Source organism: Herpailurus yagouaroundi, unplaced genomic scaffold, assembly GCF_014898765.1.
Source record: "Herpailurus yagouaroundi ecotype Mexico unplaced genomic scaffold, PumYag 151532, whole genome shotgun sequence".
Taxonomy (NCBI): Eukaryota; Metazoa; Chordata; class Mammalia; order Carnivora; family Felidae; genus Herpailurus; species Herpailurus yagouaroundi.
The window spans coordinates 23746-50939 of record NW_024422816.1 but is presented as its reverse complement, the minus strand read 5'-3'; the positions used below and the strand labels follow the sequence as shown (position 1 = coordinate 50939).

The following is a 27194-nucleotide window of genomic DNA, read 5'->3' as shown; positions in this document are numbered from 1 at the left end:
GAGCCTGATAGTTGAGTGAGGGATATTGACATGCAAGCAATCACAATACCAATAGCTTTGTCTGAGATATGTACCAAGTGATATGGGAGCATGGAAGAAGGATTTAAACATTCCCAGGGAAAATTGTGACTGCCTTTGCTATGTGAGCTTTGCATGACTTTTCTCAGTTTCTGAGAGTTATTTAGGAAACTTGTAGACTTGGAGGTCATTTACTCTAGATATACCTAAAGAAATCATGAGATTGATTTTAAAGCAAAGAATTAGAACACCAAGACTTGCTCCTCTTTCTTCCTTTACTGATCATTTTTGTTTTTTCATTGGGAGAGAGTGTAGCGGGGATGATGATAATTATTCGTTTGAATTAATTAACTGTTTTGTCGTGTGTATTTAGCACTTCAGAAGGCCTGTAAAATTTTTAGCAAAATTCAAAGTGGTAAAATTTATGTGAATGATCTGCCAATGATCCATCACACCTTGAAGATTTTTATAAGTGATTTGGAAATGCAAAAGGCACTAAAGACTGTTGATATTGATGGTAAGTTTTGTGTTTTCATTATTAGTTTAAGGTTTGCAAACATGGATGTAAGTTATATGTTGGTCAGATTAATTACAAATCATAGGAAAGCTAAGCTTTATAATATGTTCTAAAAACTTTTTTTGCACATTTACGATAATATTAAAAAATTGGGCCTCCAGTATAATTGGATTGATTGATTACCAGATTGGATTATGACATACTTTCATCAACATCTGATATTTTTAGACTTTTAATTTTTGCTACTTGCGTACGATAGGGAAGATTTCTTAAGGCAAAGTGTTTGAGTATAAAAGACCAGATTAATATATTTAACTATGTTAAAATTAAGAACTTTTATTTATCAAAAGACACTTTAAAGTAAAAAGACAAGTTATGAACTTGGAAATATTTGCAATTCGCAGAAGTGGCAAAGGATTAGTTTTCAGAATGTGTAAAGAACTCATACAAATTAGTAACAAACAATGGAATGGAAAAGTGAGTAAGACACATGGATAAGAATATCACATAAAAGAAAGTATATGTAGCCAATAATCATATAAAAATATTTTCCATCCTCAGTAGTCAAAAAAATGCAAATCAAAATCCTGATAATTTTATTTTAAAACATCTGGAAAAGTAATTGTTCTTTTGTTGTCAGTGTCCAATACTTTAATCAAAGAAGTAAATAATAGAGAACTGATTATATTTACAGACCATTCCAAGCTTATTAAGGAGGAGAGATAAGTTTAGGATAAAAATGGTATAGATAAGTTGAAGGATTGGTCAGAAATAAAATAAACTTAATACACACAATGGCACAGTAATACTCTGAGGTTAAAAGCGTCAGGCTACTCAAATAAAAGATGTGGATTGGTTATTATAAAAAATTTGTAGATGGAGAATACTAGGAGTCAAATGGACCACCAATAGAATGTTACTTAGCAACCTAACAGGAATTGACAAGTTGCAATGGTGTCATTCGTCTATCTATCCGAGTCACCCCAACATTTTTTGAGTGCCTACTGTACACAACTTTCAGAGGGTATAAAAATAAAATAATAAATATAAATCTAACTTTTAGAAAGACTAAAAAGCAACTCTATTTTTTCTGACATGTTTATTTATCCATATGTTAATTCTCTTGACATATAATTTTTTGGAGATTTATTATTAAAATAATTATTCAAAGTGGAAATAACTTTATTCTCTGAAAGCATAGGAGAATAGAAAGGAGAAAATAAAACTTATGTGTAATCCCACTACCCAGAGCTGAACTTTGGTATTTTTACATATATTTTTCTAGGATTTTTCTAAGCATGTGTGTGCGTGTGTGTGTGTAACTGTGGTATATACATATGCATAAACACATAATTAGAAAATATATATGTTGACTCACATGCATACAATTTTGTTACCTTTTTCTATTAACTTTATATGTTAGGCAACCTTCCATGTAAATAAATATAGATCCACACTGCCTTTTTAAATATTTAAATTTTTTTTTAACATTTATTCATTTTTGAGAGAGAGAGACAGAGCATGAGTGGGGGAGGGGCAGAGAGAGTGGGAGACACAGAAGCAGAAGCAGGCTCCAGGCTCTGAGCTGTCAGCACAGAGCCCGGCGTGGGGCTTGAACTCACAAACCGTGAGATCATGACCTGAGCCGAGGTTGGACGCTTAACCGACTGAGCCACCCAGGCACCCCAACACTGCCTTTTTAAATGGCTGTGTGCCGGGGTCCAGCCCCAGCAGGTCCAGGGGTGCCCGAAGGATGCACGGCGTCGGCGAAAATAACAAATGGACACGGACAACAACAGTGTGTTAGACTGGCTGCTTTATTGCGGCAAACGTGGCATTATATTTGTTAGCAATTTCCTTGTAGCGTGCGTCATCTATGTTTCTTGGCTTTACCTAATTCTAAAAATGTTCCTTTGTGTAATCACCCATTAAGGGACAACATGGTTATTTTCTTGTAACGTTACAAGAAATTGATTCATTTCTTCATATTATTTTCATTATGTATCTACGTTTATTTATAGTCTATAAAGCGTTTGCTTTGCTATTTTCATGAAAGGTCATCTATCTCTCAACACCTCAAGTGGAACATTTACAGGGACATGACTTCTTAATTGTTTCTTTGAACCATTTGCGTATAAGGAACAAAAGTTATTCGCTTTGGTCTGGGGTGCCGGGAGGGAACTAAGAGGGCCCTGGGAACCCACGCCTTCTGCGCTCCCAGGGAGACAATGTATACCTAGGAACTAATGAACCATTCTGTACCTTAACCCACCAGGTCCAGTTATCATCTGGAATGCCTCCTGGGGGCCAAGTGGGCCTAGGGGTTGGAGTAATTTGTATCCATAGATACATTCCTTTGTTGCCAGGGTGGGGATTTCAAATCCATTTGTCCCCCTCCCTGGCTGGGAAATATATGGGGCTATCCTTCCTTTAGGTAGAGGAGTCTTTACAGGGGGTGGCAAGGGCTGGATGTAGGCCCGCATAATTTCCCTGTGGAATCTTATTTCTTTCCCCCGTGGTCCTTTTCCCAGGGGGCCTGTCATGGGCAATTCCCCAACCGACAAATCCCCAGGTACTTTCATTGGTAGGGGGGCTGCCCTGACCAATGCTAAGGCCAAATTACATAAAAGCAGGGGTACAAGAAGCTTCACTGTCGGTGGGCCACCATGCAGTCCCGATCCATCCATCACCCGGGCCCTGCCATCAGGCTGGTTGGAGAGCTTGGCTTTTGGCAGCTGTGAATTATTCTGGGAACAGATCAAAGCACAAAAACAAATTGTTTTGAAAAATAAGCTATATAACAAATAATCTAAATAAATATGTCATTTCTAATTTTTTGCTGTTATAAGCAGGGTTTTTTCTCTTTATCTCATCAGACAAAAGATAGGTTACTAAAATTGAAATTGCTAGGTCAAAGGATGTGAACATTTTAAGGCTTTTAAGTAATACTGTTATTAGAAATTCAAAGCAATAATCTTTAGAACTTTAGATTTCAAGACTTCAGATGTAGTTTCTTCCAATTACCTGGATTTACAGTTGGGGAAACTGAGGGTCAGAAAGATAAAAGTCTACTCCAAAGCCATACAACCTATTTTATTTTATTTTATTTGTTTTTATTTTATTTTAATTCCAGTTAGGTAGCATACAGTGTTGTATTAGTTTCAGGTGTACAATATAGTGATTCAGCAATTCCCTGTATTACGCAGTGCTCATCAAGATAAGTATCCTTTTCATCCCCTTCACCTATTTCATCCATCCCCTCATCCACTTTCCCTCTGGTAACCCCCAGTTTGTTCTCTATAGTTAAGAGTATGTTTGTTGGTTTGTCCTGTTCCCCACCCCCACCCCCCACGACTTTGTTCATTTGCTTTGTTTCATAAATTCTACATGTGAGTAAAATCATATGGTATTTGTGTTTCTCTGACTGGCTTATTTCACTCAGCATTATACTCCCTAGCTCCATCCATGTTTTTGCAAATGGCAAGACTGAATTCTTTTTATGGCTGAATAATATTCCAGTGTGTGTGTGTGTGTGTGTGTGTGTGTGTGTGTGTGTGTGTGTGTGTATCACATCTTCATTCATCTATCGATGGACATTTGGACTGCTCCCATAATTTGGCTATTTTAAATAATGCTGCAATAAACCTAGGGATGCCTATATACCTATGAATTAATGTTTATTCTTTGGCTAAATTCCCAGAGGTACAATTACTGGATCATATGGTAGTTTTAATTTTTTGAGGAATCTCCATACTGTATTCCACAGTGGCTACACCAGTTTGCATTCCCACCAACAATGCACAAGGATTCCTTTTTTTTTCTACATCATTGCCAACACTTGTTTTTCCTTGTGTTTTTAAATTTAGCCATTTTGATAGGTGTGAGGTGATATCTCATTGTGGTTTTGATTTGCATTTCCCTGATGATGAGTGATGTTGAACACCTTTTCATGTGTCTGTTGGCCATATGTACGTCGTCTTTGAAGAAATGTCTGTTCCTGTCTTCTGCCCATTTAAAATGGATTATTTGTTTTTCTGGTGTTGAATTATATAAGTTCTTTATATATTTTGGATACTAACCCTTTATTGGGTATGTCATTTGCAAACATCTTATCCCATTCAGTAGGTTATTGTTTAGTTTTATTGGTTGTTTCCTTTGCTGTACCAAAGCTTTTTATTCTGTGGTAATCCCAGTAGTTTATTTTTACTTTTGTTTCCCTTGCCTCAGGAGATGTATCTAAAAAGATGTTGCTATGGCTGATGTCAGAGAAATTACTGCCTCTACTCTCTGTTAGGATTTTTATGGGTTTAGGTCTAACATTTAAATTCTTAGTCCATTTTGAACTTTTGTGTATAGTGTAAGAAAGTGGTCCAGTTTCATTCTGTTGCATGTTGCTGTCCAGTTTTCCCAACACCGTTTGTTGAAGGGACTCTCTTTTCCAAATGCATATTCTTATCTCCTTTGTTGAAGATTAATTGGCCATTTAACTGTATGTTTACTTCTGTGTTTTCTATTCTGTTCCATTGACCTATGTGTCTATTTTTGTGCCAGTACCACACTGTTTTGATTACTACTGCTTTGTAATATAACTCGAAATCTGGAATTATGATACCTCCAGCTTTCTTTTTATTTTTGAAGGTTGTTTTGGCTATTTGGAGTCATTTCTGTTTCCATACAGATTTTAGGATTGTTAGTTCTAGTTCTGTGAAATGCTGTTGGTATTTTGATAGGGATTGCATTGCATTTGTAGATTGCTTTGGGTAGTATGGATATTTTAACAATATTCTTCTAATTCGTGAGCCCGGAATGTCTTTCCATTTGTTTATGTTATCTTCACATTCTTTCATCAATGTTTTATAGTTTTCTGAGTACAGATCTTTCACCTCCTTGCTTAAGTTTATTTTTGGTATTTTATTATTTTTGGTGCCATTGTACATGGGATTGTTTTCTTAATTTCTCTTTCTGCTGCTTCGTTGTTAGTGTCCATACAAACAATTTTAAATAACATATATTAGTTTAAATTTTTATTCCTTAATTTTTACATTGAAAAAAGTGTAGACCTATATTGAATATCTTGGTAAAAATTGCAAATACAAGAAAAAATTTAATAACTGAGTATAAAGGTTTTTTTGTTTTAAGTTAGTATTTTTAGCTTAAAGAAGTTTACAAATTACAAAATGGAAATTATCTCTTCACCTCAATCTTTCACTACAATTCTTCATAGTACACACTGTTAATAATTTGGTAGGTAGTCTTCCTGGATATTTGTTATATACATTTTAATTGGTCTCATATTGATTAGTGGTAAAGTTACCTCTAAAATTTTTGCTATTACAAATAATGCTATAAAGAGCATCCTTGTTCATCAATTCTTGCACGTTTGTGTAAATATTTTTATAGGATAGATTTCTAGAAATGAAGAAGCTGGGTCATAGGATATGCATATACCTATAGGAACATGGTTTATGTCAAGTCATGTTATCTTGTCCAGCTTTATTGAGATATAATTGACAAATATAAATTGCATATATTTAAAGTGTACAACGTAATGATTTGATATACATATACACTGTGAAATGATTACCAGCTATCAAGTAAATAACATCTCCATCACCTCACATAGTTACCTTTTTTGTGTGTGATGAGAACACTACTCTCTTAGGATATACTCTCTCAGCAAATTTCAAAGATACAATATAGTATTATTAACTATAGTCACCATGCTGTACATCAGATTCCCAGAACTTGTTCATCTTATACCTAAAGTTTGTATCCTTTGACAAACATCTGCCCATTCCCTCCACCCTCCAGAATATATCATATACATAGAGGTTACATTTTCTTTATTCATCTGTTGGTGAGCATTTAGGCTGTTTCCATTTCTTGGCTATTGGGCATAATGCTGCAATGTTTGAAGTGCACATAGCTCTTTGAGATAGTGCTTTTATTTCCTTTGGGTATATATCCAAAAGTGAGCTTGCTGGATGATATGATAGTTCTGTTTTTAATTTTTAGACAAAACCTCTGTACTGTTTTTGGAATTGGCTATTCCAGTGGATTTTAAATTATCTGCGTATTTTATAGTTTTATTGAGGTATATACTTGACTTATTTAAAGTATACAATTTGAAAATTTCTACATATGTATATACTTGTGAAAACTCAATCCCATTATACCCCTTTGTAAGCCCCCATTCTCTTTCCACAACCCCCCCTCACTACTTCCCAAGCAAACACTAACCTGGTTCTGTCACTACAGATTGTTTGTATTTTCTAGAACTTTATATAAATGATATCATGCAGTAAGTACTCATTTTTTTTTAGTTTGATTTCTTTCACTCAGCGTAATTATACTGAGATTCATCTATGCTTTGGTACATATCAGGTTTATTTCTTTTTGCTAAGCAGTGTTCTCTCTTATGGATGTACCATGATTTGTTCATCCATTCATTAATTGATGATGTTTGGATTGTTTCTAGTTTTTGGCTATTACAAATAAAGCTGGTGTAAACATTCATTTATGTGTCTTTGTGTAGTCATATACTTTCATTTATCTTGGGTAAATACCTGATGGTAGGATAACTGGGTCATATGGTAGGTATATTTGAATTTTTTAGAAACTGCTAAACTGTGCTTGCAAAGCAGCTGAATTATTTTACATTGTTATGAACAATTTATGACAGTTTCAGATGCTCCTCATCCTTGTCAATCCTGGAATTGGTGAGCCTTTAAAAATTGTCATTCTAATAGATGTATGGTGTTTTCTCATTGTGGTTTTAATTTGCATTTCCTGAATGATCAAATGATTTTGAATATATCTTCATGTGCTTTTTTGCTACCTGTATATCTTATGCCCATTGAAAATGTGTTTGTGTTCCTACTATTGCATTTTGAATGTATATATTCTGAACACGAGTCCTTTACTGGATATGTGAGAGAGAGCACAGGCAAGGGAGGAACAGAGAGGAAAGAGAGAATCCCAAGCAGGCTCTGCCCTGTCAGCACAGAGCCCTATGCCAGGCTTGAACTCACCAACTGTGAGATCATGACCTGAGCCCAAATCAAGAGTCGGAATTTAACCAGCTGAGCCACCCAGGCACCCCAATTTTTGAAGAATATCTTTCAACTTAAGTTCATACTTCTGAAGAAGTCTAGTCTACAACTATTTCTTGTATGGATTGTGCTCTTGATGTTTTATCTATAAGGTTTTTGTTTAAACCTAAGTCACATAGAAGTCAGAAAACAAATCAAAATAATTGATTGAAATTTGCACAGATGTTTCATTGTGTCTTTGAAGGAAAGGAGAAACCACTCTCAAGTTATTACACTGAAAAAGAAATTTTGAGGTAGACAACTTGACAAATTTTCCAATCCAGAAAGTGTTTCTGTGGTTTAGCAATGAGAACAACTAAGCCTTGTCAATTTCTCTGACAGTAGAAGCCTGCAGACCACCAGAAGCACTGAAATGTTCTTTTATAAGTTACTTTGTTCAGATTACATTAATTTAAAATGTAAATTTATAATAAGTTTCTTCCAAACACAGATAAACCCTTTCAAAATTGGCCTCATTTACTATCTGAAGAGGAAAATGATGTTAGAGTTATTTAACTTGAAGAATCTTGAAAAATTCAGATGTTCCTTGACGCAGATCTATGCTTGTCTAGAAAATGAGACAGAAGAATCCTGATTCTGTGTTTTGTCACACTTTGTAAATCTGGATTTTCAGCTCTAGTTGCTCATCAGAGATGACCTGTGCATTATCATGCAGAAAAAAAAGCTCCATAATTTCAACTTCTCATTCAAACCAAGCAATAATTTCTTACTGAAATTTTCATTTGTACAATTTAGATTTCTTTCTTTCTTTTAATAAATAGGCATTACTTTTTGCATGATAAATGAGAGGATTTTTTGGGTGAAGACTTTAATATTGTGCAATATTTTGTGCATTTGTTCAATACATTTTGTGTGTGTGTGTGTGTGTAATGAGAGAGAGAGAGAGAGGAAAGGAGGAGAGGAGAGAACGAGATGGAATGATTTGAGGCAAAGCTTTCATTAGAGTCTCATCTGGATCTGTAATCTCCCCTCAAACCGCTGGTATAGAGGGTCTTAGCTAGAACACAATGAAATCAGTGCTATTCTTTTCAGGTAAAACCATTATATATGTAAAATTGACAAGTTGCATGATTTTTTTTGCACCTAATGACAAGTATAAAAATTAGAGCTTTGAGTAAAGAATATTGCAGTATATTAAATTCTAGTCTATATCATTTTGATTATTGCTGGGCACTATTCACTACATAATTAAAATGTGTAATTATGTTTTTATGATAGGTTTTCTTTTTACATTCTATATTTAATGTTAATGCTCCTCTAGACTATCAGTTAATTCTATTCACATTTTTAGTTTGCATTTTTATCTTATGTTCTTTTTTTTTATTTTTTTTCAACGTTTATTTATTTTTGGGACAGAGAGAGACAGAGCATGAACGGGGGAGGGGCAGAGAGAGAGGGAGACACAGAATCGGAAGCAGGCTCCAGGCTCCGAGCCATCAGCCCAGAGCCCGACGCGGGGCTCGAACTCACGGACCGCGAGATCGTGACCTGGCTGAAGTCGGACGCTTAACCGACTGCGCCACCCAGGCGCCCCGCATCTTATGTTCTTAATGAGTTTGCTAATGCAGTTTTTTTCCTTCTGTTTCTGAACCATTATTATAGTTAATGGAATGCTGGATTTTTCAGATTTCCTTAAGACTGTGAATGATGTTTGTTATTTGGTCTCCCAGGATCCAGGTAAAAAAACGATTCCTCAAAATTGCAGAAAAGAATGATTTTGATTGTCACTGATTTTAGGGTGGGATGGTTATATGAATTTATGTTTTTTTCAGATCTCTCACATAGTTTTTTCCCCTGTAGCCTAGGTTGAGAAAAATTAGACACGAGTTATTTCATAAAAGGCACTAAAAACCTGTCCACAGTATCCTAATTTTCTATCCATAATCTCCACTTTTTCCTGCATGCAACGGCTAGATTTTCTTAACACACGATTTTTGTCATATCATTCTCCTCAAAAATGTAGATGCTTTTCCTGTGATGAAATGAATGTGGTCCAAACCCTTATGCTTGACCTCCTCACCCCCTTATAATTTTTCTTGCCACTTTCCTCTTGGTAGAATCTTTTCCAGGCAAGAACCCCGTGCTCCAGTTAGAGACACAAATGTCTATACATGCCAATTTCATTCTTGTTTCCAGGCCATTCTTTGTTCATGTGTTTTTTTTCTTTTTTCCCTTTGAAATCTCATATCTGCTTTCTTCTCCAATGTGAATAGTACTTTCTTTGATCTCTTTGGAATCTGCTTGTATTTCTCCCTAAAAATTTCAGACACTGATGGATCTCCTAACAATGTTTAGTTTACACTCCTGTAAATAGCAAAGAAAGTGATTGGAAGAAATATTCCTGTTACTGATAGAAACAGTGCTTCCAATATTCTGAGATCTCTAGGGTTTGTGACCTAATTTTAACAGTTCTTTGTGTTAGAACAAATCAAAACAAAAACCAGTTCCTTGGTTTTGCCATTAGGCAAGATCAAATTCCTATAATCTGTCCTTGGGATTATATATTTCTGTCAACCAGCCTGTATTTTCTTGGAATCAAGGATATATGAATGTGATAATCTTCATATACCTGGATAAGAAGCAAGAGGCAAGAAAAACTCTTTAATGTTTATTCATTAATGTAGTGAATGTTATTTAATACATTACCGTATGCATCAATTAGCAATATAGATGTGATGCTTGGCTTGCTTTCCCTCTTTGAATTTCTTCCTACTTGGCATTTTGATTAACTCCTATAGCACTGGGTTTCCTCTTTGTCTACTTGGTTTTCAGCTTATAGCTTTTTCTTGACTATAGATTTGTAAGTGTGTTTGGGTACCTAAGTACTGCCTGCTTGTCGAGCCCCAGTTGAACTATCATGTATTCCTTTGTTTTTCAAGTTCTGGTTTTCTATTTTGACCTTATTTTTTATTTATGGTCCAATGTTCTGAGACCAACCAAGAAGTGCCAAATTTCTTTTCTTCCTCTTAAAACAGTATGCCTAATTCTCAAATACACTATTTTTAGTAAAATATCCAAGCAATATAATAGTATATAAATGTAAAATACCCTCTTTAATCCTTCCTATATTAAAGTTAATGTTGGGGCGCCTGGGTGGCGCAGTCGGTTGGGCGTCCGACTTCAGCCAGGTCACGGTCTCGCGGTCCGTGAGTTCGAGCCCCGCGTCGGGCTCTGGGCTGATGGCTCGGAGCCTGGAGCCTGCTTCCGATTCTGTGTCTCCCTCTCTCTCTGCCCCTCCCCCGTTCATGCTCTGTCTCTCTCTGTCCCAAAAGTAAATAAACGTTGAAAAAAAAAATTAAAAAAAAAAAAAAGTTAATGTTGACTTTAGCATCTTATATGCATTTATGAATGTATATAAATATTTACATATTTTGTAAGAGAAAATGAGTTATCAGTTACTAGGCAGAAGAGAACTAGAGTACCTGGGTCTTATAGAGGCAAGTGAAAAGATCAAGCATACAGTTAGAAATCAAGAGACCCTAAGAAAATAAAAGGGAAAAATATGATCATCTTATACTTTAAGAGAAAGGGATCATGCTATGTACTTTGTTGTCTAGCATGATTTTTTTTTTTTTAACTGAGTAATATGTCTTGGAAAGTTTTCCCCGTGCCAGTAAGTGTAGGTCAGCCTTTTACTTAAAAAAAATTGTTTTTAAGTTTATTTTTATTTATTTTGAGAGAGAGAGATACAGAGCAAGTGAGGGAAGGGCAGAAAGTAAGGGAGACAGAATCCCAAGCAGGCTCCATGCTGTCAGTGCAGAGCCTGATGTGGGGCTTGATCTTACCATCCATGAGGTCATGACCTGAGCCAAAATAAGGGGTCGGATGCTTAACCAACTGAGCCACCGAGGTGCTCGATCCTTTTATTTTTTAGTAGCTGCATGGTGTCTGAAAAATGTAGATATACTATAATTTATTTAACTAATCCTTTATTGATTCTAATTATCTTCCTATTATAGACACTTTCACAGTGAATATCTTTTCTTATATTTTATACATATTTATTTTCACATTATAGTTTATATATGTATGCTTGTGTCCTTAAGTGCCTTTTAAGGCAAAATTGGTTGCCAATTATTAGGTAGAGGAAAACCAGAGGGACCCTATGTGTGCCTTGGGGCATGCCTTCAACACTCAGACAGTTTTCAACTCTTCCTTAGCCTTCACTTCCTGCGTGTGTATATCCTCAACGTAAGCCAGACCTGAGCATTCAGAACCTACTCTGGTTTTCCTGGGTACAGACCTGTTTATGTGTGTGGCCATCTAGATGCTCAGGAATATGTTGGAACTTTTCAAAGGCCTCTACAGATGTCTCATTTCCCAGATTTTCCTCTTAAGCTTGTTTGCTAGCCTATTATTTGCCCCAATTGTTTTTTTTTTAATGGCATGAATCTACATTTATTGACTTGTAAATAGGTCCATGGCATATTTTTAGTGAAAAGGCAGTATACTATATGTACTGTTTTAATTGAGTGAAATGTTCACAATCGTTGATGAACATAAAGAGACATAGAAAGGTATCCAAGTAGGATATTAATCAAAATGCATCATTTTTTGGATGCCCTGGATGGGAAATTTGTGTTGCTTTTATCTTTCTTCTTTGTACAGTTGTGGGTTTATTTGATTATCAGTGTGTCAGGGCCCCTGGGTGGCTTAGTCAGTGGAGTATCTAACTCTTGATTTTGGCTCAGGTCACAATCCCAGGGTTGTGGGATCAAGCCCTAAGTCAAGCTCCACATTGAGCATGGAGCCTGCTTGGGATTCTCTCTCTCTCTCTCTCTCTCTCTCTCCCTCCCTCCCTCCCTCCCTCCCTCCCTCTGCCCCTCTCCCCTGTTCTCTCTCTCTCTCCAAAAAAAAAATTTTTTTTTAATCCTAAAAAATATTAGTATGTCATTGGAAGAGCAGCAATAGCATTTAAGAGCAGGGCTCCTGAATCTGACTGGTTTTTGTTCATTTGTCTCAAGTTTTTACTTAAACTAATTAGTTAGTATATAGTATAATACTGGTTTCAGGAGTGGAATTTAGTGCTTCATCATTTACATGTAACATCCAGTGCTTGCTCCAACTATTACCCACCACTTCAGACAGTTATAATGTTAACTAATTGCCTCTGATTGTGTTTGAGGAGTACTTCCAGGGAAAAGGCTCTTTGCCTTGGGCAAGCTTTGAGTCCGGTCAAATAAGGCAGCTTGGCAAGTAGGGTCTTCCAGGGAGCCACAAGGCAGGTCTAATAATGACAGCTCTTAGAGAATGGGGCTTTGAAGAAGTTCCAAACTCATTCTTCTCCATTGGCTGTCAGGCTGCTGTTTTTCATCATGAGGGTAGGCTCTTAGTTTTCAAGGCTCCTGGGAAGCTGGGATGGTAAGATGGGAATAATGGCAAGCTAAAATGCCACAAAGCTCACTATTACTGAGGTTCAGCCGTTTTTCTGAAAGAAAACACTCTTTGGATGACTCTAAGCCTTTGATTTATAGCCAGAGTTTTGAAAAAAGTTGATTCTGACAGTTTGCATCCGTGTTCTCACAGCTTTTATGGAGAGGATTCTCAGAGGTCCTTCCTCTGCTACTTTTGCTCGCCTGGTCAATAACAACTGGTTGGTTGGATGAGTGAATAATGCCCAGTTCTTCCTCCATGACTGTGCAAATCTAAGAACTTGTGGATCAGTAGGCTCGTTATATCCTGAATTCCGAGAAAATGTAGTCTGACAAAAAGTGATTCGCTCTCTGAAGTGGATTATGGGAATTGTGTTTCCTTATCAAATTAAGGGGTGCGGTAGTCTGAGGATCACTTAAATTTAGCATTAGGACACAGGTATCAATCTGTTTAGATTTTAAGGAGGACATCTGTTTAGGGAAAATTCTCTCATTAATATGAATATTTTCATTTAACTGTGTTCTTTCCAATTCATTTTTAAAAAATTATTTATTTAAAGTCAAATTAGTTAACATACAGTGTAGTATTGGTTTCAGGAGTAGAACCCACTGATTCATCACTTACATATAATACCCAGTGCTCATCCCAACAGGTGCCCTCCTTAATACCCCTCTCCCGTTTAGCCCATTCCCCTACCCACCTCCCCTCCAGCAACCCTCAGTTTGTTCTCTGTATTTAAGAGTCTCTTATTGTTTTTATCTTATTTTTCCTTTCCTTCCCCTATGTTCATCTGTTGTGTTTTTTAAATTCCATATATGAGTGAAAACATATTTATCTTCTTCTAACTGACTTATTTCACTTACACAATACACTCTAGTTCTATCCATATTGTTGCAAATCTTTCCAATTCATTTTTGATGTTAAGGACTGTTAGCGTAAGAAAATGAAGTTTCTATGGAGAAATAGAAGACCTTTAAATAGTGGTTAAACCATTGCTAAACTCTTTGTAATATAAAAAAATCTGAAGAGAAATTTTGCATCTGTTCTGTTCTTTCTTTTACGCTATTTTTTCTAAATTACATTTTAAAACAATTAATGATGCCCTCAAATTTTAGATCAAGCTGCCTTGCTATTATAGATTATACCACTGATAGATACGAAATTATTTTAGTTACAAGGCTTAACTAAGCGGTGAATATAGTATAATGAGATAATCCAGAGCTTTTTAGAACAATGTTTGGCACATAAATAGCATTCAATAAATACCACCTATCATCGCTAATATTGTATCAGTAGTGATAATAGCAAAAATTACATTTTATATTAGGAATGTGGTCAGAATTGGGCAAATGCCTACTTGCAGGTACATTTTTAGAAAACCCTATGCCTATGGAAAGGTATTGTACCCTGGTGGGCTATTGACACAAAATCAGCCCCTCCAAGAAAAGCTGTTGATTCTCATGATAAAATAACTTCTTTGTTTATTATATTTTTACAGCATTCCAGAATGCCTTGAAGATTTTCTGTAGGATAAAAAGTGGTCGAGTTGCGACTGATGAACTGGCTGCTGTTTTGGATAGCATGGATATTCCTGTAATTCCTGAAACTTTTCAGGAAGTGATAAAACATGCTAGTATAGACGGTGAATTATTTGAATTACTATGTAAATATATCTTTCTTGGATATCAGTGTGCTGATTCATCCTTTATCTCTCCTTCTTGATTCTTACCTCTTGCCACCTATCAACATTGCTTACTGGTGTCTGTGGTAAGAGATAGTCTAGAAAAATTAAATGAGAAATTTCTAAAATTATTAGATTTTGGTATGTTTGATAAAAATGTAAGAGAAAAATGTATTTATTTTCTTTTCAAACTTTCCTCTCTTTTCCATTTCTTGTTTGTGGAGAGATGGTTTCTTTAATGTCAAGGGCATTGGCTTCACAAATTAGGAGACCTAAATTTCTTGAATTTTTAACTTTATTAGATAGTTTTGATTACACAATCTTCTCATGCTATTCAGTTACTCTTTGCAAAATGTAGATTTTTTAAAAAACATTATGGATATATTTAGCAGATGTTTTGTATTATATGTTTATATGTCACCAGGGGGTGTCTGATAATAATGGATTGATAAATGATTGATTCATTGATTATCCATGTATTTAATGAGTCAGATAGTCATTTAATATCTACTGTGCTTGGAACTATGCAAGGTGATACAGAGATGAATAGAACACATTTCTTTTTGCAAAGGAGTTCACATTCTAGTGTGGAAAGAGTCAAATAAAATGAAAATTATAATGTTGTATAGCAAATACTGTTATAGAATGTAGTTAGGCTGCAAATGTATACTGGAAACACCAGGGAAAGATCATCAGAGAATGTGATGTCTGAGCTAAATCTTGAAGGATCAATAGGGGTTAGTTGGTTGAAGGTGGTAATGAAGGTGGTAATGAAAGACATTTTAGACTGAGGGAACAGTTTGTGTAAATATGGCAGGAACATTATCAGACATGGCATCCTTTTCCATGGGCTTCCACAGGTTTTTGTCATTTGTCAGTGGTGGCTTTTAGGGGGTCTTTGGTGGCTGGAATGTGGTGTGAAGATAGAACCAGGCTGCATGGATTTTAGTAGGTAGTCATTTATGGTGAGTTCTGGGGTGATAGACATAAGTGGAGGGATGTTCTGGAGCATAAAGATGCCCATAAAATAGGGATTTTAAAGCTTAATCTCAAGTCATATTATTAAATAGCCTTTAGGGCATGCTCTACCAGAAGCAACAGAAATTACATATGAAACCACTGTGGCTTTTTTTTTTTTTTGGCTTCTGGAATTCTGGTCTGGATTTCCAGGCTTTGTACTTGGGGAGCTAAACTGAAAAATTATGCTGATTTCATAGATTGTTGTAGGAATTAAATAGAACCTATTGGCACTAGAATAGTCTCAAGAAATAGGAAGCAGAAACCTGGGAATTATCCTTGGCAACTCTGTTTTCTCTGTTCTCCTCATGCAACCGTTGTGAATTACTATTATTTTAAACTTCTAGATATCTCTTAAATCTCTCTATTTTCCACCATTACCTTAGTCCAAGTTACCATAATTTTTCCTTAGGACCATCACTGTTCATCCTAACAAGTCCACCCACCCACATCCAGTCTTTTTTTTTTTTTTAATGTTTGTTTATTTTTGAGAGGGACAGAGACAGAATGCGAGTGGGTTAGGGGCAGAGAGAGAGGGAGAATCCGAAGCAGGCTCCAGGCTCTGAGCTGTCAGCACAGAGCCCAACGGGGGGCTCGAACTCACGAGCTGTGAGATCATGACCTGAGCCGAAGTCAGACGCTCAACCGACTGAGCCACCCAGGTGCCCCACCCACACCCAGTCTTATCCCCCTTAACACTATGGACAGAATGATCTTTTCAAAACACACATCTGTGGGGCGCCTGGGTGGCTCAGTCAGTTAAGTGTCCGACTTTGGCTCAAGTTATGGTCTCAGGCTTGTGGTTTCAAGCCCCATGTTGGGCTCTGTGTTGACAGTTCGGAGCCTGGAGCCTGCTTCGGATTCTGTCTCCCTCTCTCTCTCTGCCCCTCCTCCCCTCTCAAAAATAAATAAACATAATAAAAAAATTAAAAAACCCCACACATCTGATCATGTTACCTCCTTGCATAAACTCTAATAATACTTCTTGGGATGAAGAGCCCTTTAAGGTCACGTACAAGGACTTGCAATGTCTGGCCTTTACCTTAGATCTCCAGCTTCATCTCAGACCACATTCTGCTTTGCTTACTGTGCCTTCTTAGAGTTTCAGTGATATACCAGGCTTCCTCCTGCCATAGCCTTTACATATATTCTTTTCTTTTCCTGGAGCATTCTTCCCCTCCTAGTGAATTACTACTTATACTTTGGATCTAAACTCAACTCTATTCTTTAAGGATGCTTCCATGACTTTTCTGACTAGGTCAAGTTCTCATACACTCTCACAGTACTAATCACAGTTGCAACTTTTATTTCTTATATTTTTAAAAAAGTTTTTCAATGTTTATTTTTGAGAGAGATAGAGAAATAGAGTGTGAGTGAGGGAGAGGCAGGGAGAGAGAGGAAGACACAGAATCTGAAGCAGGGTCTAGGCTCTGAGCTGTCAGCACAGAACCCAATGCGGGGCTCGAACTCACAAACCACGAGATCACAACGTGAGCCAAAATCAGACGCCCAACCGACTGAACTACCCAGGTACCCCTATTTCTTATTGTTTTGTGAAGATCTGTATCTCAAATAAGACTAAATACCAAGAAAGCAGATATCATGTGTACTTTTGCTCAATATTGTATCCTCAGTACTCCATACAGTGCTTATGGCACATATTAACTGCTCAACAAATATATGTTGAATGAATTAATAAGTCTCATCCTTCACTCCATCTCCTCCAACCAGAGAGAATAAGATTTTTTCATTTTGTCATTTTTAATAACCTGGTTGTGACTTAAGGTAAAATTCCTCATAGGGGAGGTCCTTGTCTTTTGACTAGGAAAATCATTTTAACAGGTATGTTTGATTATGAGAGCTAAAGCCTATTGGGAGATACCTAGTTTGAGCAAAAAGGTAAGGTAAAGTACTCTATATAAGAAAACAACAGGAACTTAGAATACAACAGTGGCTAATCGGCAGCTGGAAGAGGAACACTGAGGGAACCTGAGAGTGGATGGGGGTCTAGCAATCAATAGAGAGTGGCTGTAGAACTCTAGGACAATACTATGTAGTGCTTGCTGTGCTATAAAGAAATCCCTGACTCTCATTAATTTCAAGTTATCTAGTAAGAGTTGGTTATATACAATAGCCTTGTGTTATTCATATGGTGGGTCTCTCTATTTTCTTTTTCAAGGAAAAAGGTCTGTAGGTTCTGTGTTAGGTAGGCTTGGGTGGAGAGAAGATAGCATCTATAGGATGTGATAATGTGAGAGAGATCAGGAGTCCATGGGAATAGAAAACAAAACGAAAATCAACCGCCAGAGTATAAAACACTCAGGAATCTTCAAATTTTGGAGGGAGTATTGACTGCTGTTCATATGATGTATGGTGTGGGGTCGGGGCTATTTTACTTAAACATTAAAGGAAAGGACACCCTCAGAATGCCAAAAGTTTTGGGTTACCCCGGTAGTGGATATGGAGTCTTCTGTGACAGAATTTTGAAGTAAGGAGTGATATAAGTCAGTTATCCCACTAGTGGAAGCCGTAGCACCCTGGTATAGGTACTGTTTTAACATCTTGTTTTTGTATTTGGTTTGGTTTTTTGGAGCAATACTGATAACATGGAGAATATCTTCATGAGTATGCATGATGAAGAGGAATGCCGGTGGAATTTGCAAGGAAGTCCAACAAGCATTTGCTTCATTAAGATCTGGCAAGAGGAATATGGAAAATCACTGTGTGACAGTTCTGGTAGTTTGGTTTCTGAGATAGGATATTGGTGCAGTAGTTTTTTCTCTCGTGGTATTTACCGATCTAGTAATTGAACTGGGTGAAAAGTAGTAACTAGCACGATTTTTGATGAGAAGGTCTTTGATATTGTGGAGCTATTGTGGAGATTATGGAAATGTGTTAATAGTCATTTTACACCTTCAAAGTAATGTTGCCTTGAATATGACTTTGATGATGAGGATTATTTTTTTTCACATTAGATAGTTACATTTTCCAGGTTGAATGGAAAGGAAAGTTCCAATATGAGCTTCCTCCAGAAGGACAAATGTAAGAGTGGGAAGCTGTTTTGAACTTCTCTTATGAAGTAAATGCTACCTGTAACTATACTGATTGTCTCAGTCTCAACCAGGAATTATTCATTGAGGTTTTGATAAGCTAGGTAGGGGTCAAAATAGTAATTTCAGATTCTGTAATGCTTATTTAGCCACCAGAGACTATATAAATGGATAGTATTTGTCTTAGAGGTGTGTGAGAAGTGTTTATCATTGCATAGAAGAAGGAATAAATTTGAGCGAGAGCTAGTAAATCTGTAAATGGTTGGCTACTGCATGCTCACTGGTCAATGTTGGACCTCTTTCCAGAAAGGGGAGTTCTTTAAGTAGAGACCAGATATAAACAATACAGCCTTCTCCATTGGATTAATTTATGGATGATCCAACAGAATACTTTTCACCGATCAAATTCAGGAGTTTGAGGGCTGAAGCCTTGAATTATTTTAGGACTTATGCTTTGATCTAAGAACTTGGGATATGGACTCTATCTACAAAAGTTCCAGAAGTTCACTGGGGTGTTAGAACCACAATCAAGAACAGAATGAGAATAAATACCAAGAAAATAAAAAAACAGAATGTAAGAGTGGCGCCTGGGTGGCTCGGTCGGTTAAACGTCCAACTTCGGCTCAGGTCATGATCTCATGGCTCGTGAGTTCGAGCCCCACGTCAGGCTGTGTGCTGACAGCTCAAAGCCTGGGACCTGATTCAGATTCTGTGTCTCCCCCTCTCTCTGCCCCATCCCACTTGCATTCTGTCTCTGTCTCTCTCAAAAATAAATAAACATTAAAAATAATTAAAAAAAAAAAACCCCAGAATGTAAGAAGCAGTTCTAATCAGAAGACAACTTAATATCAATTGGTCTAGCACTTCTTTGGTTGGGTCAAATACTTACTTGCTTTGCAGTGATTTAAAGTCCTGGACCTGACATAGCTTACCAATTTTCAAAGAAGCAGAATGAATCAATCTTACCCAACACCAAAACCATAGTGTATATAATAATTCTTGGACTCAAAAGGCACATTAAAAACTGGCATCTTCTTTTCAGGGTCTTTGCTTATGCTTATAACTGAATAGTTGATTTTTTAGGCATAGGCTGAAGAACAAACCTAGTATTTTTATAAGTAGGTAAGTCAACACCTGGTCTTTCTCACCTTGGATGTCAAGCGAAGCCAGACATTTGGAGGCAAGAACTATTGGGTGTCCAATTGGAACAACATTATTTGAGGTCACTGTCTCTGACCCCATTCTCTGTCATACACTGTCCAAGAAGGAAAATGGTTTTAGACAGAGGCAAGGGCAGGAATGGTAGGAAGTTATAATTATGGGAGTGCTGTACATGTGTAAGACGCTAAGTAAATGGTTTACTGCTATCCACAATGTAGACATTGCATGATTCTTTACAGCCTTTAGTATATTTATTCATTCAAAAATATTTTTTTAATTTTATTTTTTATTTTTTTAAATTTACGTCCAAATTAGTTAGTATATAGTGCAACAATGACTTCCAGAGTAGATTCCTTAGTGCCCCTTAACCATTTAGCCCACCCTCTCTCCCACAACCCCTCCAGTAACCCTCAATTTGTTCTCCATATTTACAAGTCTCTTATGTTTTGTCCCCCTCCCTGTTTTATCAAAAATAATTTTTAAAAAATAATTTTTTTAAAGTTTATTTATTTATTTTGAGAGAGAGACAGTGCAAGTGGGAGAGAGGCACAGAGAGAGGGAAAGAGAGAATCCCAAGCAGGCTCTGCACTGTCAGCGCAGAGCCCAACGTGGGGCTTGAACCCATGAACTCTGAGATCATGACCTGAGCCCAAATCAAGAGTCAAACACTCAACTGACTGAGCCACTCAGGTGCCCCTCAAAAAAAATTAGTTTTTTTTTTTTTAATTTTTTTTTTTTAACGTTTATTATTTTTGGGACAGAGAGAGACAGAGCATGAACGGGGGAGGGGCAGAGAGAGAGGGAGACACAGAATCGGAAACAGGCTCCAGGCTCCGAGCCATCAGCCCAGAGCCTGACGCGGGGCTCGAACTCAGGGACCACGAGATCGTGACCTGGCTGAAGTCGGACGCTTAACCGACTGCGCCACCCCGGCGCCCCCCCCCCCCCAAAATTAGTTTTTAAGTGCTAGGAAGTATATAATTTGCTAGGCATTGGGGAAACAAATGACATCCTGTACTCTTGAAGAGCTCACAATCCAGTGAGAAAGACAAAAGAGCTAAAACTTGAAATTCTACCTATAGTAGATTCTCAAAACACTATTTATTAAATGAATGAAATATTAACCTGATTACCTAGCTGTGGAGCTTAAAATGTGACTAATTTCTTTTGATGGGAAACTCTTTTATTAAGGGAAAAAGAAAATAATGGTCTTTTATGTTTCAGTGTGTACTGAGCTATTAACAATTCTAGATATTATTCACAACCTCTGTTCCTACTTTCACACATCTCTGTGTTGTTTTTGTATTAGAATGGGATGGAAACTAGATTTGTGTTCAAAAAAGAAATAACAGTACTTGAACTTACTCTTTCTATTACAGGTAACCACATGGTGGATATTAGAGATATTCTATTTATTTTGGATGAACTACAGCACCAGTATGAAGATTTTTGTAAGTGAGCTCTTGTTGCTACAGCAAGTATTATTTATAAATAAATTGCCTTTAAATTAAATCCTAATTTGTAGGTTTTATCATATGGACTCTGAAAGCCTTCTCTGACCCCATGACTTTAACTCTTTAAAATTTTTTTTTTTATGTTTTATTTATTTTTTGAGAGCAAGAGAGACCGAGTGTGAGCGGGGGAGGGGCAGAAAGAGAGGGGGAGACACAGGATCCAAAACAGGCTCCAGGCTCTGAGCTGTCAGCCCAGAGCCTGACGCGGGGATCGAACTCACCAACTGCGAGATCGTGACCTGGCTGAAGTCGGACGCTTAACCGACTGCACCACCCAGGCGCCCCTACTCTAACTCTTTAGATAAATTTTAAATCCTAAACATACCTAATCAGTATTGATTATGTAACTACCATAATTTTCTTTTATCTTTCCCTTAATATTTTGCAACATGAAGTCAACTTTAAAAGAAAATAATAACACTAAGAAAAAAAGCGTAATTTGCAACTTGTGGGTCATTCTGACATCCTGACGTTGACAGTTAAAAATTTTTAATATAGGGGTGCCTGAGTGGCTCAGTCAGTTAAATGTCCAAATTCGGCTCAGGTCATGATCTCATGGTCCGTGAGCTCAAGCCCCTCATCAGGCTCTGTGCTGACTGCTCAGAGCCTGGAGGCTGAGGCAGATTCTGTGTCTCCCTTTCTCTCTCTGACCCTCCCCTGCTTGTGCTTTGTCTCTCTCAAAAATAAATAAACATTAAAACATTTTTTAAAAATTGTTTTTAGTATATTATTCAATATCATTCATGATTAGTTTTGTTTTTCTTCATTAAGTACGTTTTTAAAAATCTCTTCCTATTGCACATGGTGTCACTCCCTTTTCTTTCTCTGTCCGGGCATCCTTTGGTCAAGATTATCTATGTGTATAATTTTAAGCTCAATTTGGCTCAGTTGGTTGAGCGTCTGACTTCAGCTCAGGTCGTGATCTCACGGTTCGTGAGATCCTCAGCTGCTTCGGATTCTGTGTCTCCCTCTCTCTCTCTTCCTCCCCTGCTCACAGTCTGTCTCTGCCTCTCTCAAAAATAAATAAAGATTAAAAAAGATTAAAAAAAAGAACTATATAGTTCTAATAAACTTGCTACAAATAGAGCAGCCTCTTGGCTGATCCTTTCCTTAGTTTCTCCAGAGGCAAACATTTTAGCTGATTACCTGATATTTGTCTTCATGACTGTAAATAACATGTTTGTATTGCTTCTTGTTGATTTTTTTTAAATTTTGGTTAGACCTAGTAAACTCCCTAATATGAAAAATAAGGATTTAGCTCTGTTTCATTTTCCCTGTCCCCACCACATCCACTTCCCATACCTATCCATCCTCCTAATATAGTCATAAGGTAATTGAGTAAGTTTTAATTCTGTATTTATGTTAATATATTTATGTACACACTATTCACTGCTGAGCCACATGTAAGTATCTTGTGGCTACTTTCTCTTTCTGTACAATTTTTCCCTCTTTGAGTTGTCTTTCTTACTTATTGGCTTGGTTTAAAAAAAAGTATATATATTACTGATTGAAGCTTAAACTCTGCCAACTGTCTAAATATCCTCTTCGTAAGTTTGTCTGCACAAGGTATTCTAGTAGTTTTGTCTTCTTGAAGAAATCTTCTTTAGAGTATTTTGATGTTCTTCAGTATGAATTTGTTGCCCTCTACATTTTGTGTGCAACTGTCATCTTGAGATCTTTCTTCATTAACATGCTGGAGACTTTTCACTTCTCTCCTCCTATGACAGATTCTGTCTTCGTATTTTATGGATAGTTTGGGTACAGAATTCTAGATTGTAAATAATTTTCTATGTTTTCTAGTTTTCAGTATTGCCACTGAAGTGCAAAATTTTCTGACTCTTGACTTTGACACTGATTTTTTTTTTTCAAGCATATAGGATATTTTCTAGTCTTCTGAAAGTCTCCTGGAAAGAAGTTTCTTTGTAACGATTGTGCTGAATACAGCGTCCTTTGATTCTGGAAAATTAAAATAATTTGTTGATGATTTCCTTTCCTCTATTTTTTCTGTCTCTGTGGAAATCTTGATATTTGGATATGTGACATAATGGGATGATTCCTTTTTTTTTTTTTTAACCTTTTTCTCTTATCTCTTTGTTATGCTTTATTTATTTATTATTTATTTATTTATATTTATTACACGAGTGGGAGTGGAAGAGGGGCAAAGGGAGAGGGAGAGGGAGTCTTAAGCAGGCTCCACACCCAGCGCAGAACCCAACATAGGGCTCAGTCTCACGACTGTGAGATCATGACCTGGGCTGAAATCAAGAGTCGGATGCTTAACTGACTGAGCCACCCAGGTGCCACTCTTTGTTATGTTTTCTGAGAGAGTTCCTTAAATTTATCTTCCAATGCTTCTATTTAGTTTTTCATTTGTACTTTTAAATTTCCAATAATTTCTTTCCCCTCTGTTATTTTATTATAATAGCCTCCTCTTATTTCATGGGCATTTCTATTGTTCCACAAACAATATCTTCTGTTGCAACTAAGAACTTCTGTTGCAATGCTTTCGAGATTTCCTTTTTCATTCATATTCTGTCTCCTCCAAGGTATTTTTTTCTGTTTGTTTTTCATTTTAGGAGTGTTCCTCAAATGTCTGGTGATCTTTGGTTGTCTACTCATATTTGAGAATGGTGAACTCAAAAGCTATTTGGAAGCTCTGAGACTGAGGGCAAAACTAGCTGATTATGAGCTGTAGGATAGTGATTCTTAACCAGAGATGATTTGGAGATTTCCCCCACCCCCCACCCCGAACTTCCCCTTCCCCCAGGAACATTTGGAAACATTTGGAGACATTTTTGGTCATCACAATCTGTGTTACTGGCATCAAGTGATGAGAAGCCAGGGATGCTTCTGAGTATCCTACAATACACAGGACAGCTCTCTCAATAAAGAAGTATCTATCTCAAAATGCCAGTACTGCTGAGATTGAGAAATCCTGCTATCGGGTGGTCTGGCTGGGCTATTTGCCTGGAAAACCCTTAATATGACTGTATTTAGGGTATATTTCCTTTTGAGATGGTCAGAGTGTTCAAAGAAACTTTGAATATCCTTCCCGGAGGTATAGCCTTGCTTCATAGAATTCCAGGTGTTAAATAAGACGAAAGACTGAAGTTCCCATTATTCAGTGTAAGCCTCCCTCCGAGTTTTGCAGGTAATGCTCCTACCCTCTATTGTGTTTAGTATTCCATAATCCAGAGACCTTGTGTTTAACCCTTTCTGATGAATTGTCACTTTCCTGCTGGAGTAGGAGAAGATCAATAACTGGCTGTGCCCAGTGGATAAAAGTGAATATCTGGCCGTGTGAAGAAACCCTAGGTATCAAATTACTACTTAAAGGGATTTTAACCAGTTCTTTCTTTTTAGCTTCACTCTTACCCTCACTTTTAGAGGTACCTAAATGCTACTAATTTATGAGCTTTTGGAGTTTTTGTGTTATGAATTGGGTTGCTTCTTGGCTTTCCCCATTCTGCCTTATGGTTCAGCCTTTTCAGGTCTACTAAGTTCATCCGCTTTCCAGATTCCAAAATTTAATTGTAGTAGTTTCTTTTCTTTTCTTTTTTTTTTTTTTTTTTATTTTTTTTTCCAACGTTTATTTATTTTTGGGACAGAGAGAGACAGAGCATGAACGGGCGAGGGGCAGAGAGAGAGGGAGACACAGAATCGGAAACAGGCTCCAGGCTCTGAGCCATCAGCCCAGAGCCCGACGCGGGGCTCGAACTCACGGAGCGCGAGATCGTGACCTGGCTGAAGTCGGATGCTTAACCGACTGCGCCACCCAGGCGCCCCTGTAGTAGTTTCTTTTCCTCTTCTTTTTGTTATTATGGATTTGTGATGTTTTAAAAATTCCTTTAGTTTATTTTTGAGAGAGAGAGAGAGAGAGCGAGCCGGGGAGGGCAGAGAGAGGGGAAGACACAGAATCCAAAGCAGGCTCCAGGCTTCAAGCTGTTAGTACAGAGCCTGATGTGGGGCTCCAACTCACAAACCGCGATATCATGGCCTGAGCTGAAGTTGGACACCTAACTGACTGGACCACCCAGGCATCCCCAAAATTCCTTAGTTTAAATGGAGTGTTTGAAGGCTGTTCAATTTGCTATTATTACCTGAACGTTTCAAAGTTTATTTTGAATTCTAATTTTGTCTTTGATGTAGAAGTTTTTTCATTAATTTTTCTTTTCTGACATAGATATTCCTAATAATCACATACCCACTCCCATGCATAATAATTCATGTTATTCATTCTTCTGTATCTTTGCTGATTTTTTTACTAGTTCTGTTATAGAGAAAGGAACATTGTCTCCAAATATAATTGTAGATTTGTCTATTTCTCCTTTCAGTTTTGTCAGGTTTTGGTTCATGCATTTTGAAGCTCTGTTGCTAGGTGAATTCACATTTAGAATAGTTATATCTTCTTGGTGAGCTGATTCTTTTATCATTATGCAATATGTATGTGATCACTGGTAATTTTCTTTTCTCTCAAGTTTACTTTTTCTGATTCTAATATAACTCCAGTTTTCTTTTGATTAGTGCTTAGATGGTAAGTATTTTCCATCCTTTTACTTTTAACCTTCTTATATCACCAGTCTTGAAGTGTTTTGTAAACCACACAGAGTTGGGTGATGTTTTTTGTATTTATTTGTATAATTCCTATATTTTAATTGGAGTGTTTAAATCATATGTAATGTAATTACTTATACATTCAGACCAGGTATACCATATTATTATTTGTTTTCTATTTTTTACTCTGTTTTTCAACCATTTTATTGCTTCTTTTTTGGGGACCATTTTTTTAGTATGTGAATTTATTCTATATGTATTTTCACTATATCTCTGTATTTTTCCAGTGGTTGTTTTAAGGATTATAGTATACATACTTAACCTTTTCTAGTATACTAGAATAAATATTTTACCACTTCAAGTGGAATATAGAAGTTTAACCATTATATAGATCTTTTTACCCTCCCTCCGTTAAGCTGTAATTTTATTATGTATTACCACTATACACACTGAAAACTTCAGACAATGTTTTATAAGTTTTGCCTTCAATGATCAAACATATTTTAAACTTCTAAGAGGAGAATAATAGTCTATCATAAAATCAAGTATTATAACATTTGAAATACTTTAAAATGTGTTATTCAAATGTAAGATACTATTCTGAGCCGTCAGATGAATTTTATAAAGGAAGCCCCAGTGGGACATTGTATTAATATTTTTCTGAAGAGGTTATTTTATATACAAACTATTTTTTCCCACAAGTACTGAGAATCTTTAGGAGAGTAAATATTTGTATTCTGATGTTAAATTAAAAACAATTTTTTTAATGTTTATTTTTGAGAGAGAGGGAGACAGAACGTGAGTGGGGGAGGGGCAGAGAGTGAGGGAGACAGATTCTGAAGCAGGCTCCAGGCTCTGAGATGTCAGCACAGAGCCCAATGTGGGGCTCAAACCCATGAGCAGTGAGATCATGACCCGAGCCGAAGTGGGATGCCCAACGAGCTGAGCCACCCAGGTGCCTCTGTATTCTGATTTTATAAATAAAAATTTCCCCACTCCAACTTCCTTATACTTCAGTATGCTCATAACTAAGGGAGTTGTAGCTGTATTGGCATATTTAGCCTATAATCTTTCAAAATTGGCAGAGTGGGGAATGAGAACTACAAACTTCAGTAGGCTATCACTTTTGATTTGGTGTAACTTCAAATAGCTTTGGATAAAAGAATTTAAATATATTAAACCAGAAGATTATATTTA

The 27194-nt window shown here is 36.8% G+C and overlaps 1 protein-coding gene across 1 annotated transcript in view; it reads left to right on the top strand.

The window, feature by feature from the left end:
• Positions 1-279: 279 nt before the first annotated feature.
• Positions 280-27194, top strand: part of LOC121026689 (EF-hand calcium-binding domain-containing protein 13-like) — a gene marked incomplete at its 3' end in the record, with an annotated part of 49557 nt that continues 22642 nt past the window's right edge. The window contains exons 1-4 of the mRNA XM_040469487.1: positions 280-535; positions 9250-9324; positions 14519-14662; positions 21309-21380. Coding sequence (XP_040325421.1) covers positions 460-535; positions 9250-9324; positions 14519-14662; positions 21309-21380 — 367 coding nt within the window. The remainder of the gene's footprint in view (positions 536-9249; positions 9325-14518; positions 14663-21308; positions 21381-27194) is intronic.